The sequence below is a fragment of the Lissotriton vulgaris genome, chromosome 4_1, assembly GCF_964263255.1.
Source record: "Lissotriton vulgaris chromosome 4_1, aLisVul1.2, whole genome shotgun sequence".
Classification (NCBI taxonomy): Eukaryota; Metazoa; Chordata; class Amphibia; order Caudata; family Salamandridae; genus Lissotriton; species Lissotriton vulgaris.
The window spans coordinates 1,905,736,188-1,905,754,242 of NC_141691.1; the positions used below are offsets into that span (position 1 = coordinate 1,905,736,188).

At 48.6% G+C, this 18,055-nt stretch overlaps 1 protein-coding gene across 7 annotated transcripts in view; it reads left to right on the forward strand.

Moving 5' to 3' along the window:
• The window catches only part of PHF20L1 (PHD finger protein 20 like 1), a 648,585-nt gene that overhangs the window by 98,305 nt on the left and 532,225 nt on the right, over positions 1-18,055 (forward strand). For 4 of the 7 annotated variants that reach the window (XM_086966240.1, XM_086966239.1, XM_086966237.1 and 1 more), the window contains 2 exons: positions 5,816-5,900; positions 11,043-11,131. In XM_086966240.1, coding sequence (XP_086822366.1) covers positions 5,816-5,900; positions 11,043-11,131 — 174 coding nt within the window. Of the gene's footprint in view, positions 1-5,466; positions 5,639-5,815; positions 5,901-11,042; positions 11,132-18,055 lie in introns of all 7 variants that reach the window. The other 3 variants (XM_086966235.1, XM_086966236.1, XM_086966234.1) reach the window with 1 other exon arrangement.

Consider the following 18,055-nt stretch of genomic DNA (forward strand, 5'->3'; position numbering starts at 1 on the left):
TAAAAACAATTCTCCATGTTGGATGCAATGATTTTAGCCAATAGAATTAGGGGATGCCCCCTTGTAGGAAAGTGCCCCTCTTTGCATGCCTGCCCCACTTATTGCCTGATGTTGATGCTCTTTGACTAAGCGTGCTCTGGATTCCTGCCAAACTGGTACCCATGGCCTATGTTCTTTCCTTAACCCCTTCGCTGCGGCGGCTATTCCGCCGCAGCGCTAAAGGGGCGGGGCGGCCGCCGCATGCTGGTGACAGAACCGCTCCGTCACCAGCTACAGTTGAGCTGTGCTGGTGACGGAGCGGTTCCGTCATGACCCGCCCCGCTCTTTAGAACGCCCGCGCAGGCGCGAAATCAGCGCCGCGCAGGCGCGGCGGCCGGGCCATGACGGAACCGCTCCGTCATCAGCACAGCTCAACTGTAGCTGATGACGGAGCGATTCCGTCATCAGCATGGAAGGGGTTAAATCTGTCCTGTTGCAAACCCAATCGGCAAATCTCTGGCCACATGTAAGTCCCTTGTAAAAGGCACCATGGGTAGCATGCGCTCTGTGACCAGGGAAGTCTCTAAGGTCTGCAGCACATATTGTGTCACCTTTGGAGGCCCTGTACCATAACCCACATACATTGCATGCTGCGTGTTTTGGTGCAGAGAAAAGTGAAGAATCGACATGGCACACATCACTGTGTGCCATTCACACTATCTACTGCCTATTGTTTGGGTAGACCATCCCTCTAGCAGGGAGCACTATACCACCGGTGATGGTACAGGTCCACAAGCCCTGTACCCCTACAGTATCTAAGTCCATTCTTAGACGTTGTAAGTGCAGTAAAGCCATAAAGAGTATATGGTCTGGGAGTTTGTCATCGGAAACTCCACAGTACCATATTGGTTTTACTGAAACCTGGTAAGTTTTGTATCAAACTACTCAGCACATTAAACCCACACTGGTGCCAGTGTGGTATTTGATGCCAAATGCACTCATAGGGCAACTTACAGATGCCCCCTGAAAAATTACCTGACTCTAGCGTTCTGGCTGACTGGGTGCTTGCCAGCTGCTCCCTCAGACATGTTCTGGACCCATAGGTCAAGAGCCTCTCGCTCTTGGGGTCCTGAAACAAAGCACACCCTGGGTAGAGGTGCCAAGCCTCCTGCCCATGATAGGCATGGTCCACGAAGGGGAAGCTTCAAATGCTTGCCGCCTTTGTGAGCTGACCGGGCCATATGCTGATCCCAGCAACTGGCCTCCATTGGTTCTGACCCCCACTTTGGGAGAGATAATCAGCAGGAAAACCAAGATCGGAGGAGAGGTATGCCCACATTTGCCAACCCCACCCCTCAGGTGGGGAAGCCAAGGTGAAGCACAACTATCAGTCCCTGCCTTCTTGAAGATGGGGCACCCAGCCAACTAGAGAGAGGCTTATGCCCCTCTCCCACTGGAGAGTGGCATAATAGGGAGTGTACCAACCCCAAGGAAGGGACACAATTGTCCTGACCTGTACCTACCTGAAACATCCCTAAATGTAGTATTTTGGGGTAACCCCAAACCTTTCCTCCTCAGACAAGCAAGAAGAAATGAAGAGCCCTACTGACTTGCCTCAACCTCGACCTGCTCCAACGGCCAGCAACGGTCCTGCAGCCAGCATCCAGCAGCCCCCCTAGAACCTGGAGAATTTGCCCTACAAAGACTGTCTCCCATGAGCACCGGACTTGCTCAATAACCAAATCCGCGAGTCTGCACCACTTTGCACCTGACACACACGGCCCGAATTTGAGTGGCCTAACCCCATGAGGAGCTCCCCCCCCCCCCAACAATACTGACTTAGTCTCTGGTGACCCCTGACCTACTTCAAACCCACAGATGATGACTGTAGCCTCTATCTGTAGGGCCCCCCCTGACCGCGACCGGAGCTGGTAAGGAAAACCCGACACCTCTGCACCTAACGCCCCACGGCCTTGGGTGGCCCATCTGGTGGTGTACAGGCAACCCCCCAGCATCACAACTTACCTCTCTAATTGGTGGTCGTCTCCAGAAAGCCTCCTTGCCCGAACCTGCAGTGTTTGTTACGACCAGAGATCTCCCATTGAAAACAACAGGGCTCCCGACACCGATCCTGCACCCGGCTGACCCGGTGCTACTGTGGGTGCACTTTGTGTGCTAACTTGGATCCCCCTTTGCCATGAGCTTAACCCTAGGAGCTATACTCACTCAACCTTGTGGCCTGCCTGAGAGCAGCCACCAACTGACTGCCCCTCTAGCCCCCTTTGGATAACTTTGGGTATCAGCACTCTACACCCGGCTGCCCTAGTGCTGCTGATTGTGTTTTTTGAGGGCATCCTTGACCCAGGACCCCAGAAACTCAATTCTAAAAACCATTTACTTGCCTGCAAACCAATAACCTATTTTTTTCCGTAGGACCGCATTGAATATTTTCCTCGGAAAAATTTGTTGGAAACATAAGAAGCAGTTTTTTTTCAAAACTGTTTTACTTACCTTTTATCTAGCAAATGTCCCAGTGTGATATATCTAGGCATATCATAAAGAATAGACACACAAATGTATAAAGTATTCTAAAAAGTAATCGGAAGTAATCTCAAAGTAATTACAACTGTATTTGCATATTTTACAAACCTGTAACACAAGTTATTTTCATCCAGCTTGCTTGTTGATCAATCTCTGGAAAAGAACAATTCTTTTTACCTGTACCAAGTCCTTCTTGGTTCTAAAATTAAAAACAATATTTTTTACTACAAACAATTCGTCTGAGTTCAGACATCATTTCATGCCTGAGTGTTTACAGTAAATGCTTACCACTACCCTCTGATAAAGCCTTACAGCTCGCCCACACTACCATTAAGGTAATATCTACTTTTACCTCTGCAAGCCTTTTGGGTTCCACTGGACTCTGTGCAAACCATACCTTACTTTGGTATAGTGTTATACCGAGCCAGCTTCCTACACCCCTACCCAAAATGAGGGGACATACAAAGGGCGTGGTCACCCTAAAGGTAAGTAGCCCAATGGCTACTACCTGCCAGTACTTGTAACACCCCTAAATTGAGTATTTAGGGCACCCCTTAACCTTGATCTTCAGATTCCTGGTGACCTAAAGAAGAAGGACCGAAGAGCCGTGCAGCAGTGAAGACCAGACAACTGACTTGACCCCAGTCCTACCGGCCTGTCTGCCGACCTCGAAGAAACCTGCTCAAAGAAGCGACTTGTCCTGCAGGCCTGTCGACCTTCAAAACCTTGGGAGGACTGCCTGCCTCCCCTAAAGACCAAGAACTCCAGAGGACTGCGACCCTGTCCACAAAGAAATCCACACCAAGGACTCCCTTGACTTCGGGATCCGCAAGTCTTGCCCACTCTGCATCCGATGCTTATGGCTCGAGTCTGAGTGGCCCACCGGTTTGCTGAAGTCTCCACGGTGATCCTGACCTGGAAACCATTGGTGGCTGACCTCTCCTGGACTACACGAAGAAGCCTGCAGCTTCATCATGAAGGGTACCGCTGACCGCGCCCCGCTCCGATAAAGATTTCCTGACGTCTAAAGGCACCCCTGAATCCCCAGCCCCCAACTTTGTGGAGCCCAGTCGACGGTGCCCAGGTGTCCACTGACATCCCAACTTACCTGCCCAGTCGTTGGTCACCATCGTCCTGGCTCCTGATCTGAGCCTGCAGCCTTTTGTGCAACCGAGTTTCCCCTTTCACTTGCATTGGTCGTCTGAAGCTGCCTTTCCACCCTGCACCCGGCCGCCCCAGTGCCGTTGGTGGTGTAAGCTTGGTTCTGCTTTCTGCCTCCCATGCTTGTTTAAATCGCCATGGCCTGTGACCTGAAATCCCGGGTACTTACCTGCAAACCATGCATCTCTAAACACCCCCCAATCTTGACCCCGTAGGGGCCCCCAAAGTCTGATTTATACAGCCTTTCTGTGTCGGAAAGGCAGGCACAGAAAGGATGTGGTAATCTGCCATCATAATCCCTTGGGCGGAAAGAGACCCCCTTGGAATTGCAGGCCCCTTTCCGAATGGCAGACTGGCTCCATTTGGGTTAATTACCGACCGACTCCATCCAAATGGGTCGGTCGAAATTAATCCAAATAGGAGATTACGATGCCGTAGGACCGGCTCCGATCGAGGGTCGTAGCCTTTTCCTACAGCATCGTAATCAGGCCTTAAGTGTCTATTTTCGTCTTTGCTAAGTATTGCTACTGTTTACATCACAAAGCATTTCTAATACTACTGTATGACTATTACTATTTGCAACATATTCCTACTGTACTTGAAAATATTGCTAATTTGAGACTAATACCGAACTGCAACAGAGTTCATCTTGGTTCTAAAAATAAAAGTAACAAAGTAATATTTTTGCTCAAACATTTGACTTTGAGTTTGTCATTGAGTGTGTGCCTCATTTCCTGAATGTGTGTATACAATGAATGCTTAACACTACCATCACTAGCTGCTCAATCACACTACCACAAAAGAGAGTAAGGTATTATCTACTTTAGCCTCTGTAAAGCCTTCTAGGGATCCACTGGACTCTGTGCACACTGTACCTCTGTACCTTACTTTGGCATAGTATATGCTAAGACAACTTCCTACAATAAGCTTTATAATCATCTTTGAAGTTGTGATTCTGTTGCAAGCCTGTCTGCTCAATTATTAGCAAGTGTTATGTAATTTCTGTGGCAAATACACTTTCTGCAACCTACCAGTCACTTTTCTTGATGTCCCTTGTCTTGACCTTTTTGGGGATTTGAATCATCTGTCAGATCCTTTGGATCAGTCTATCTCTTCTCGGTAATTGATAATCTGAAGAAGTAAACACTGATTAAGAAAGCACATGGTAATGGGTAAGTAGCTTTCCTGTGCTTAAATTCTGACTATTATTTCCTTGTACCTTACAAAGATGTGTGCTCACCTCTATAAAGCCTCAAATAAAGTGGGGTTACTTCTAAGGGTTAAGGCTATGACATATGCAGTTTGGCGAACATGAGCAACACCCAGGGTAGAGATTAGAGACTATATATTGCCCGTTCCGTCAGGTTTACAGAGCTGTCCTGATGTGATGCGAAACATTGATGAACTTTGATTTTTCTTTTTCTGCTTTTCCAGCAGTGTTGATTTAAGGGTATGTTTGACATCTTACTTGAAATCTCAGGCATATATATATTTTTTTAAAGTGTTGTCGATTATCCTCCAGCTCTGTTCATTTGCTACACTGGTACTTGAATAGCAGTAGCTCAAGTGATTTATTTACTTGTATATTGGATCCAGCGTGCGCATTGGCTACTAAAAGTATCTTGTAGGAAACGTGAGGCAATGTAAAGTAGCTGTTTTTGGTGGCAGAGCACACAGGCTTCAGTTACTTAGTACCTAGCTATCAAAGAGGTCAAAATCAGTATCTTAATACAATACCTGCTTTTCGGAAATTTTAGGTTGTCATTTACACTTTTATCACATAAGGTATCCATCAAGGATTGAGAAGATAGACTATGAGGAGGGTAAGATGTTGGTCCATTTTGAGCGCTGGAGTCATCGATACGATGAGTGGATATTTTGGGACAGCAGCAGATTGCGACCTCTTGAGCGACCTGCACTGAGGAAGGAAGGGCTAAAAGATGAGGAAGAACTGTTTGTAAGTGGCCGTAACTGCTATCACTTTGCTTTCCTCTTTAAATCATCACATTCATTCCTGTAGTTTGGGACACTGTTTTGATTTAAAAAGAAATATAATAACGTAAAGAATTATTTCTTTTTAGGATGGTTTGCAGTTTCTTCCTAACATGCTAATGCTTTACATTTTTTAAAATAGGATTTCAAACCTGGAGAAGAGGTGCTAGCTCGCTGGACAGACTGTCGTTATTATCCTGCCAAGATTGAAGCAATGAGTCCAGAAGGTGAACCCTTTAGTACCATTGTTACTTCTACACTGTCTCTTTCCTGTTCTCAATGTGTAGGTACCATTTGAACTACTGATGGGTATTTGAAATTGCTCCAGAGTATTGGAGATATTATACCCAATATTTCCATGAAAGAAAAACGAGTGGATGGATCGGCCCCATTCTAGATATTTAGCACTTGAATCATTTCTTTCTAACCCCATTGAGAAACAGACGAATTTGCCAGTGGTTCCAGTCCTTAAACTTTAAAGAACTACTGGATATGCTCATTTACATGCTTGTTCCTTACGTTGACCGACGCAGGAAATGACTTAAATGAACTCTGGGCAAATGATACCAGTACAGAACTATGCCCTCTGGTCTCATTATTGTTCCCTGGTTCTACAGCAAGAGTCTCGGCCTGGAGCCTGCCTTACTGGTGCCCCTATCTTGATAAATGTCTAATGACTACGACACAAAGGAGATAGTAGAGACCAACTTTGGTCTGAAATTCAAGGCTCTCACCAATTTTGGTTTCTCGGTTAACGGCGTCCAATGTCTGTAACAGTTTACCCATGTGTTGAAAATAGTAAACGGCCAATAATGTGGGTGTGAAATTCAAGGCTCTCACCAATTTTGGTTTCTCGGTTAACGGCGTCCAATGTCTGTAACAGTTTACCCATGTGTTGAAAATAGTAAACGGCCAATAATGTGGGTGTGCAAGTCATCGTAGAGATCACTTTAACCTCCTCACTAGTAAAGCATTTTGTGTATAAAACACACAAGGGGATGATAGGAATGCTTGCAGTAAGTGTAACTACACGCAATCCCTCGGAGTAGCTTTTCAACCCATCGTTCTTTTACCCACCATTCCTCCTTCGTTTGGACCAAGCCATATGCAAATCAGTCTTGACCTTTGTCCAATAAGAATAGTCCAGACAAAACTGCCTGGCCAGGTCCTTCCTGAATTAGAACTAAAGGAACCCATAATTTGTTTTGCCTTGATTGGGGCTCTTCAACTGATCTAGCTTTGTTACAGTGGCACAGTGAGCAAGGGACCGACGTCTGGGCATACCATTGCTACCTAGAGTAGTACATTGCCCCTTAAGGCAGTACATCAAACGGTAATGGGAGGAATGCTTCCAATAAGTCTAACCACTGCCATTCGCTTGGGGTAGTTTCCAACCCATCATTTGTTTCCTCACCAGTTTGGACTCAGTCAGTCTTGGGTTGCTTGTGTTCTGGTTCAGGGTGGACCTGGTCTGGCAGTTCAGGATGGACTGATCCAATTGGGGAAGAGTGGAGACTGATTTGCACATGTCTTGGTCCAAACAGAGGCGCCATACTAGCGCACCCTAAAACTGGTGAACGTATTCTTAATTTTTCATCTGTGGTGTTTTTTTTCCTTTTAGTTTTTTGTATGAAAGATGTCCCAGTTTCACGTGATTTGTGTGTGGAGGGGTGGGGATGTGTGTGTGTGTAGGTAGGTACGTACATGGCCTCTAAGGATGCACAATAAGTACTTCAGCCCTTAGAGGCCTTCCCTGGCCACAGTGCCCTTGGTACCCATGGTACCGTTTATAAGGGACTGACATGTGGCAAGTACAGTTTTGGGTAAAGAACACAGACCCTGGGAACCTGATTGGCAGGGAACCAGGGCACATCAAGCCGAAGTGCATCAGTAGTCTTGCAAAAAGTTGAGGGGTTACGGCAGCCTCCTACAGTGACTCGGTCCCTACATACTGATGTTCCATGGTTCTAAGTATAGTTCTGTTCTGAGGTCAGAATCCCTGCAACACTTCAAATTGAAGTGGGTGCTTTTTTTTTTCTTTCTTCTTAGCGACTGATTCGAGTTGGATTGGTAGATTAAAAGAAAAAAAAAACATTTGTGAAAGTGACTTTTTTGTGGGTGGTGTATAAGAAATCTGGGTGCATCACTGAGTACTGAAATAAGCATGGAGGGTGGGGATTGGTGAGAAGCAACACAGATAGTATGGTGGGAGGAAAAGCAGAGAGCGAAAGAAACCTGGACCTGAGAGGGGGTAGAAACACTGATGAAAAAGCAACAACAGTGGAGAAGCACAAAACTTCAAGCTCATCAAAGAGAGAAGGGGGGGGGAGAGGCACAGGGGTAAGAAATAGCCGCATAAAGGGGAGCGAAAGCACATTAGGAAGACAGATGGAAAACACATACATTCTCGTGGTATGTTTTAGACAGAAGAAGGTTTCTAAAAGTGTGCACAGAAAGCATAAAAGCCAGCCAATCAAATAGGTGGCAAAATCCTATGCTCCATGAATGGGGACACACAAGATGGGCAAGGCAAAGCAGAAGAAGACAAAAAATGACAGTAAATCCAACTAGTGGTAAGTAATGGGCAGGCTGAAAGCCCCTCTGTTTTTTTGTAAACCCATAATGCTGCTTGAAAGTGATGGGCGCAGTGGGTGCCAGAGCAGTCCCTCTGTGTGTCCATACCAAGTTCAGACCCTTCCCCATATCATGGTGTTTACACTGAATTTTGGCAATTTGGTGAGATCCCCAGAAAAAACAGAGGATCGTTAACATTCTATGCGAGTATATTAATCGATGTTATTTTGTTTTGTAATGTACCCACTAAAACAAGATTTCTACCACAGTGTCCTCATAGGTTATGTGAGATTTAAAAGCTACATGGGTATGGAACAGAATAAACACATCCCTGTAATATGAACTGCATGAGGAGAAATACTGGTCAGGTGATCACTTTGTGGTAAGGGTGTTTGGGCATTAGGTGTGTCTCTTGCAAAAAAGCCACATCAACTTCTTTACAATCAAGATATGAGAGTACCCTGCAAACTTTGCGATAGTTATTTACGTGTCTGTTGTTCCAAGCAAGCCATTGGAGCATATGCCTACGAGATGTGATAGGATTAAGAAGGGAGAGAAGACAAAGGGAAATGAAAAGCCAAGGGGTCTGCACGATCCAGGTGACAAAAATCATCCCTGAAAACCACATTTACTTGCATGAATATTGAACAACAATAAATAACAACCTCCGTCCCACCCCCCTCCCACACTGAGAGCCCCAGCATATAATGTTGATTCCCATAAACCCATGATACAATAGAAACCTCCTGAAGTGGTTCACACCATGGGACTTGAGATTATTCCTAGGCAAGCATAATCAGGAGAAGTACATAGCCAGTTGAAACAGCAGGCAGGGAGTGCTGTTACCCGTAGGTCATGCTGAGGGCCAGGAAAAAGGGAAGGAAGAGCATATCACAACTAGTCCTTATAATAAAAAAAGGAAAAGAGCACAACTATCAGGAATGTGAATTAGCCTGTGCTATTCGGGAAAGAGTGAGAGGTCCAAATCGACAAGCTGCATCAGTCTTCTGCTGCGGTGGACAGATCATTAACATCTGAATAATCACTGCCCGGAGAGCTCCTCTGGGTTGTAGGCGACGACGTCACCATGGACAGCGTCTTAAAAAATTTGGCAGCGTTATTGAATATGTATATCTTACCATCTACTTTCAGACATGCTGAATATAAAATGGAGCAGTTGATGTTTAGACTTCTTAACGAAAGTAGTACCTCTGTGAATTTGCAGCGGGCATCCGAGACAGTAGCAGTGAAGTCTGGAACGATTGATATTGTGGAGCTTTGGTATTAAAGTGGTACTCTTCACAAACCAGATGTAAGACAGAATCCTGATTGCGAAAATGTAGTCCAGTTATAATTGGCCTGGGGTGTGTTCCCTGAGGAGGCTGTGAGTAAATTGACCTTTGGGCTTGCTCCACCAGAAATTCCTTGGACAAATTTTGCTGTTCAAAGAGGGATGTAAGCAAGGATTCCACATATGCCATCATCTGGCCTATGTTGGATTCGGCTTTGCCATATTTTGCACATTATTGCACCTGGAGCATGTCTCCAAATGTTTCTTACTTATGGCGACAGCTATGGCGACAGCTAGTACTTGCTATTATGAATTAAGTACGTTCATTCTGATATCTCCGAAACTCTGCACTCCATTTCATCGATTCAGCCAGCCTATCTGTCCATATGCTCTGTCAGGCGATCAAGCCTTGTAGTAATCAGATCAGCATTGGCATCTATGGTCTGCAAGCAGGGCTTTAGCTCCTTTGCGGTTGTAAGTGTGATGTCTGAGGGTGCCTACTGCAGGTTCTTCAGCTGACTATTCTGGGCGACGGGGAGCCTTTTTGGAATCAGAAGGCAAGTTTTCCCGGTTTAGGTTCACACATGCCCCTAGTAGCCCAAGTATAAGGAGATGCATAGACAAGCGATCAAGAAGGTGTATAGTCAATCAGCAACAACTCCAGGGCACATTCCGCTTTGTAAAAGCCTGGTTAAGATGGTACCTCTCCCGACTCAGTTTGGAGAGGTAGCAGCGCTGTAAATGAGACTTTGCCAGAGGATGGCCCAGGAGGGAGCTGCAGTTTTGTCTCAGACGGTAGAAATAAGGCGTACTTTAGAGCGTGTGGCGCCACCTTTGGGCCACCCATGTAAGTTTCACAGAACAGCAGTGTCTGGGTTTGTACACCAAAGTCGCTCCAACTGCAGGATCCAGGTAGGGGGCCGGCTCAGGGGTTGGGGCAGGTTGGGGGATTCTTAAGCCCACCCGACAAAGCAGAAGCATCCTCAGGTCCACAAGCAACTCCTATCACCTCCGGGCCTCCATAACTGGAGATCATGCTGCGATCAAAAAACAGCTCTGTGCATTCCCCCAGGGCACAGCAAGATTTAAATCACACACCCCACTGTGCCAGTGAAAGATCAACCACTTATGGAAGTACGTTTCCACTGAGGATTGTACTCGCCAAGCGGAGCTTCGCGCTAGGCCTTTATCTTTGCTGCCAGCATGGTCGCGCCCTGCCCACTATCTGACTCTTTAGGCGTCTACATGAAACCAGTATTGCTCCCTGTTATTTATTGGAATTATTTATATAGCTTAGACCTGGAGAAGGGATTCTCTGTTGGCCTTGCATGCTTTTATTCTAAATATTAGCTTTGTATGGAAGTATTGGTAATGTGCACAAATACATTGTATTGTGTATCTTTCTTTCCATTTGTGTGGTTTTAGAAAATCTGTTCATGAAATATTTGCTATTGTTCTACACTTATTTTGGTATGATTTAACAGTTGTCCCATTTGTGCTTTAGGTACTTATACAGTGCAGTTTTATGATGGAGTTATTCGGTGTTTAAAGAGAATGCATATCAAGTCGATGCCTGACGATGCCAGAGGTCAGGTAAGGATACCTCCTTTTCATGTCCACAGTTAATAAAATGAGTTCATAAACAAACTTAATACATATAAGATTAGTGTGCGGAGATGGGGTGTATTCTATGTTATGTTATTGGCATTTGTAACGCGCACGGCTACTCAAGAGTGTCCCAGCCCGGCAAACCAACAAGTAACGTACATCTGAATGAAGCACAGCTCAATTAAACAGCAGAGTCTTTAGATGCTTCTTGAACAACCTAAGGTCTTGAGTGTTCCGAAGTTCGAAAGAAAGAGCATTCCAGGCTACAGCAGCTTTAAAAGACAGAGCTGCCCCCCGTGCGAGAGAGACGAAAGCGGAGAACCACAACTAAAAGTTGCGCTGCAGAGCGCAGTTGTCTTTTGGGTTTGTAAAAGCTCAAAAACCTACTAAGATAGGGTGGCCCGTTCCATGCAGCGCTCCATGTGCGAGAGTGAGGGCCTTAAACAGGACACGACTGGCCACAGGAAGCCAGTGAAGGTCCCTAAGATGTTGTTTCATACTAGATATTCCGGAAATTCCAAGCAAAACTCTTGCAGCCGCATTTTGTATTGTTAGTAGTTTTTTAAGTTGGTAGCCCGGCAAGTCGATGTAGAGGGCATTGGCATAATCAATGCGCGATAGGATAAGGGCTTGTGTCACCATCTCCTTTGCAGATCTCGGCAGCAGAGGCAAATACTTTCTGAGAGATTTCAGTATGCCAAAGCACATACCAGCAAGTGTCTTTATCTGAGGGGAGAACTGAAGGTCATCGCTGAACCACACCTCCAGATTCTTCACTGGATTGCCGATAGATTTTGGCATGGGGTACTCAGTGGGAGCAAAATTCCCACACAGTGACCACCACGAGGTCTGTAACCTGTGTCTCTCGCCTGAACAAACGACGAGAACAATTGCCAGGCCTGCGCCTCCTTTAGATCTAAAATGACCATCTGTGATCACCAGGCCCTACAACATAATGACGCAGCGAGCAGCTCCGGCACCGGTGGACATCTTCGATGAAGCCCCCGATATTCCGGAGGAGGACTCTGAGGATCTGCACATCGTGTCCGAAGCTGATGACTCCGACTCAGACCACCCCATCACTCCAGGTCAACGAGTGAGTACAACTGCCCCTGCCCCAATCCCACCTCCAAAAAAGAAGTCCCTGGTCCAAACTTCGCCTGCTGGCCCCAGTCACGACCAAAAACAAGCTTCAAAAGCCCCGCCCTCAGGCTCAGTTCCGAAGACCAAAGATAAGCCTTCCGGTAGCTTGGGACCGAGCAAACCGCATATCACCGCCCAACAGGCGCATTGGGCACCGAAGCACGGAGCGCAACCTACTCCCAAAAAGACCTCTGAACCCACCACCCTCGTGCCGAAGGAAAAGGCATTTGGCCAGAAACCAAAACATTCGGAACCGAAAAAGATTTCCCCCTTTACATCGAAGCCGACGGACCCGAAAACACTCTCCAAGGCTCTGGAGCAGAAATCCAAACCTCAATCGGACCCGCCAAAAATCTGACCCAAAAGTACCTACAGAAAAGGAAGAACTTTTTCGACCGGATCCTATTGATCCAAAACAAAAAATACTCCCTATAGACCCTAAAACAGGACATGTGTCTACTGTTCCACACAACAAAAGGAATTTGGACACCCCGGGCATTCCTGCAGTGCCTCTAAAGAAGGACTGTGCTACTTCGCCTATGCATCCCTCTTCGCCAGTTCTTCCTTCTAAGCATGTCACACCTCCACACTCTCCTATACTTCCACCAAACTCAACTCTACCACCCAGTGATGATGATTTAGGGGATGGGGACACAACCTTGACCCTTTTGATGACCCTGATAATGATAGACGTACCACAGGATGATTGGGACGATTATGATGACTCAGTAGATCCTCAAGTCCTCCCTAATCCTCATGCATATCTAACAAAGCCATCTCCCCCAGATGACAATATTGGTTTTAACCAGCTTGTTAATAGGGTGGCTCAATACCATGGTGTCCCAATGCATTCAGACCCTGCAGAGGAGGATTTTCTACTAGACACCTTTGAACAGTCACTAAAGACTGTACTTGCTAGGTATGATAGGGCTCACTATGACCAACTAGAAACCCTATTAAAACATTCACCTGATCAATAGAAGACCAAGGCTAATAATTGAATTCAGGAGGGAAAATTAATAACTAACGCGACATTCAAATGTGCCCTTAATGCAGCAGACACTGCCTTTAGGGCCATTAACTCTAGCGTGTTACTCAGACGACATGCGTGGTTGCGCATCTCTGGCTTCAAGCAGGAGGTACAAACAACTATCCTCAATCAGCCGTTCAATCAGCAACAGCTTTTTGGACCGGCTGCAGACACTGCGCTTGAGAAAATGAAAAAGGACATAGGGACTGCTTAATCCATGGGAGCATTGCAATCTCCATCCCCACGTGGTTCCTTTTGACGCTCCTTCTATAGGGGAACATCCAAAAACATCAATACAGACACTGCTTCGTACAGAAACACCACACAAACATCCCCCAACAGGGGATATTTTAGTGATGGATACAAGGGAAACTACAACAAGGGAAGAGGCTGAGGTAACATCAACACTCGTACCTCCCCCAGTAATAAACAGTGACTTCCTTCCACTCCCTCCAGACCATTCTACTCCAGTCGGGGGCAGACATCGCAGTTCCTACCTGTCCGGAATTCCATCACTACAGACAGGTGAGTAAGACAAATTATCCAATATGGTTACTGCCTGGAACTTACTGCTTTTCCACCCAACATACCACCTAAACAGCGCTCAACGTCCGGGCAACATCTAATACTCCTCAAACAAGAAGTTCTTTTACTGCTTCAAAAACATGCAATAGAACCAGTTCCCATGCAATATAAGGGAACAGGGGTTTACTCCCTATATTTCCCAATTCCCAAAAAGGACGGGACCCTAAGGCAAATACTAGACCTCAGACCTCTCAATTTCTACATACAGTCAGTCAGATAATTTTCATATGATCACTCTTCAGCAGGTTCTTCCCCTGCTTCAACAAGGAGACTTCCTTGCCAAAACTTCAGATGTGCCCTTTACAAGAATGTTTGGCACACCTTGGAACCAGCCTCGGGGACAACTTACAGATCTGGTGTTGGTGGACAGCAGCACACCTCGCTCTCTGCAGTGATGGACCTCGCAAAACCTGTCCAAAGGTTGGCCATTCCTGGAGCGGGTTCCACAGATAGTGCTAAGACGCATCACTCACCGGCTGGGGAGCTCATCTCCTAAACCATGGGTCTCCAAACCGGTCCTGGAGGGCCGGATCCATGCCAGATTTTTAAAATTACTACATGAATCTCAATGGGGATATCCAAAAAATCTGGCATGGATCCGGCCCTCCAGGACCGGTTTGGAGACCCCTGTCCTAAACCATACAACTCAGGGCAGGTTGACCACCCAACAAAAACTGCTCCACATTAATCACCTAGAACTACTAGCAACATTTCTAGCCTTAAAATCATTCCAGGTACGTTTTCTCAACAAGACTGTCTTAGTCCGGACGGACAATATGACAGCAATTTATTACATACAAAAGCAAGGAGGAACACATTCTCTGCAGCTCCCTCGCCTAGCGCAAAGCATATGGAGATGGGCCATTCCACAAAACATATATCCTCAGACTTAACAAATACGCAATTGGGAACTTCATCCACAAGTTCTTCAACCTTTCTTCCAAATGTGGGGCCAACCAGACATAGGTCTGTTTGCCACACAAGCAAACACAAAATGCCCAACCTTCGCCGCCAGGTTCCCACACCCGCTGTCCAAGGGTAATGCGATATGGATGAGCTGGCCAGGCAGATTTGCGTATGCTTTTCCGCCACTCCCACTCATTCCACTAGTCGTACGTAAGCTCAAACGGTCTCTTAAAATGATCCTTGTTGCTCCCACATGGGCACGGCAACCATGGTTCACAATGCTACTCAAACTATCACTAGTCCCTCATCAAAAATTACTGCTCTCCCCAAAGCTGCTGACGCAGAACCATGGAGCACTAAGGCACCCAGATCCAGCGCAACTGAATCTAGCGATCTGGATCCGGCAGTCTTAGAGTTTAGTTACCTGAACCTTCCACCGGACTGTATGAATATTATTAAAGAAGCCAAACGCCCCACTACTAGAGCTTGCTATGCAGCCAAATGGAAGAGATTTGTTATTTACTGTAAAAACAACAACATTGACCCATTAGATGCTTCAATACAAAACATTATTTGCTATTTGCTCCATCTACAAAGATGCAATCTTACATACTCCTCAATTAGATTACATGTCGCTGCCCTCAGTACCCCTGCGCGTTGGTAGGCGTCGTCTGCAGGCGTCCCCTGCGGCTCCACGTCCGTCGTCGGCGGCGTGCGCCGTGATGACGTCGCTGGAGTATATAGACGCCGCCTCCGCGCGCTGACGTCAGTTCTTCTTTTTTCCGCGCCAGTAAGCGCAGATCCGAAGAGCAGTACTCCGGTCTTTTGACCAAGTTTTGTAAACTTCTTATACTTTTTTGGTGCCGGTAGGATGCCCGGTTTCAAGAATTGTGACGGTTGTGACCGCAAGATGTCGGTCACGGACCATCACCGACTCTGCCTCCGGTGCCTGGGCCCCGACCACGACGTGGACGCCTGTGTCGATTGCCGGGCCTTGACTAATAAAGCTAGACGGGAGCGGTCCCGCAAGCTGCTTAAGCTCCGGGTGTCGGCCCCGCGTCGAGAGCGGTCCCGGTCCGGCCGGAGATCCAGGGAGCGTTCGAGGGAGCGGTCGCGGAGCCGCGCCGAGCGCTCCGGAAGTCGTCACCATTCGTCTGGTTCCTCGGGTAGGAAGCACAAGAAGTCGGGGCGTCGTCATCTTACCTCCGACTCCCCCCGACGCGGCCGGGGTTTCGGGTGACCCCACCCCCGCAGCTCCGCGAGAGTCGCCGGCGCGGCCTGCTCCATACCCTCCGGTCCCTGGGCTAGGCGCGACGCCCGAGGAGATTGAGGCGTTCCTCATGGCCATGAGGGAGCTCACTCCTCCGACGGGGCCTACGGCGCCTTCGGGCCCAGTGCTACCGTCCGGGGGCCCTGGCGGTTCGGGTGTCCATGCCTCGACGCCATTGGGTGCTCCGGCCCCGGTGCCGCCGACGGCTCCGGCGCCGCAGGGGCATTTGGGGTCGACGCCGGCTGGTCTTCCGGCCTCTCCGGCGCCGATTCCATCGGGGTTATCCCCGACGCCGTCCCCGCGCGACGCCGGTTCTCCGGTGCCGGCTCCGGGCGGCGTCGTCCCCATGCCCTCCCCGAATCCGGACGCGGAGTCGGACTGGCGTCGATCGACGCCGGGCTCGACGCCGATGGGGCCTGTGAACCCCGAGGAGCCGGTCTACATTGTTGACTCCGAATATGGAGATGATGTAGAGTACGGAGAGGGTTGGGAAAGACTGAGGACCCTCTGTCACGTGAGTGTCAGTACGACGTGGACTGGACAGGTGATTTGGGTGATGCCAGTGGTCTGGACGACTCTCCTAACCCTGGCTTTGTCTCGCCTCCTTCCATGGCATTGGAGGAGGGGGCTGCTTATTCAGTGGTGTTGATGAGGGCTGCCAAGGCCTTACACCTTGAGCTCCCCGTCACGGCCGTGAGGCCTAACATCCTCACTGAGGTCTTCAAACCGCAGTCATGCCCACAGGAGCCACTGCTGCCGTTTAACGAAGCCTTGTCAGATGTTCTTTTGGGCACGTGGTCCAGGCCCTCTTCAGGTTCGCCTGTTGATAGGAACGTGGCCAGACGCCACCGTCCGTGCCCGGACGACCCCAAGTTCCTGTCCACCCATCCCACCCCTGAGAGTCTGGTGATCCAGGCCTCGACTTCCCAGACCGCATTCCCGTCGGCCCCGCCCGACCGGGAATCTAAGAGGTATGACCAGTATGGCAAGAAGGTCTTCTCGTCCCTGAGTTTGGGACTGCGGTCTTGCAACACCGCTTGCCTCTTGGGCCGCTACACTCACTCTGTGTGGGATACGGTCGCGGAACTGCTGCCAGAATGCCCCTTGGAGGTGCGGGCGAAGCTCGGCAAGGCTGTGGCTGAGGGCCGAGACGCAGCAAAATATTCCATACGGTGTGGTCTTGATACGACCGACTCGCTGGGCAGAGCGATGTCCACTACGGTGGCGATTCGTCGCCACGCCTGGCTGAGATCCGCCAACTTTTCGGCAGATGTCCAGAATGCCTTGATGGACATGCCGTTTGATGGCTGTCGCCTGTTTGGTGACAAGGCGGACCACGCGCTGGAGCGCTTCAAGGACTCCAGGGTCACGGCCAAGTCCTTGGGTCTCTCGACCCAGCGCCAGCAAATGGGTTTGTTTCGCTCCTTTCGTGGCCAAGGAAGGGGCGTCCCCACACGTGCTGCCAGCCACGCGCCGCAACAATCTTATCAACGCGGTGGCGGCCGTGGAAACCGCCGTGGAGGCGGTCGGGGTCAACGGCGGGGTCAGGCCACACCTCCCCCCGCAGCATCAGCCTCCAAATCCTCCTAGTCCGTGCTTTCAGGCCCATGTGACGCCAGTGGGTGGCAGGGTTCGCCATCACCACGCCCGCTGGCGCGCAATCACATTGGACAGGTGGGTGCTGCAACTCGTCCGAAGGGGCTACTCCCTCCCCTTCGAGACCAATCCTCCAGCCATGCCACCGCAGAACCACCGTGTGTCGGGGGACCACTTGGCACTTCTGCAGGAGGAAGTTACGGCCCTCTTGGCCAAAGGGGCCATCGAGCGCGTTCCTGGGCCAGAAGTAGGGCGTGGTTGCTATTCCCACTACTTTCTGGTGCCCAAGAAGGACAAAGGGGGCCTACGTCCTATCTTGGATCTACGGAACGTCAACGCTTCCTCCGGAAGGAGAAGTTCAAGATGTTGACATTAGCTC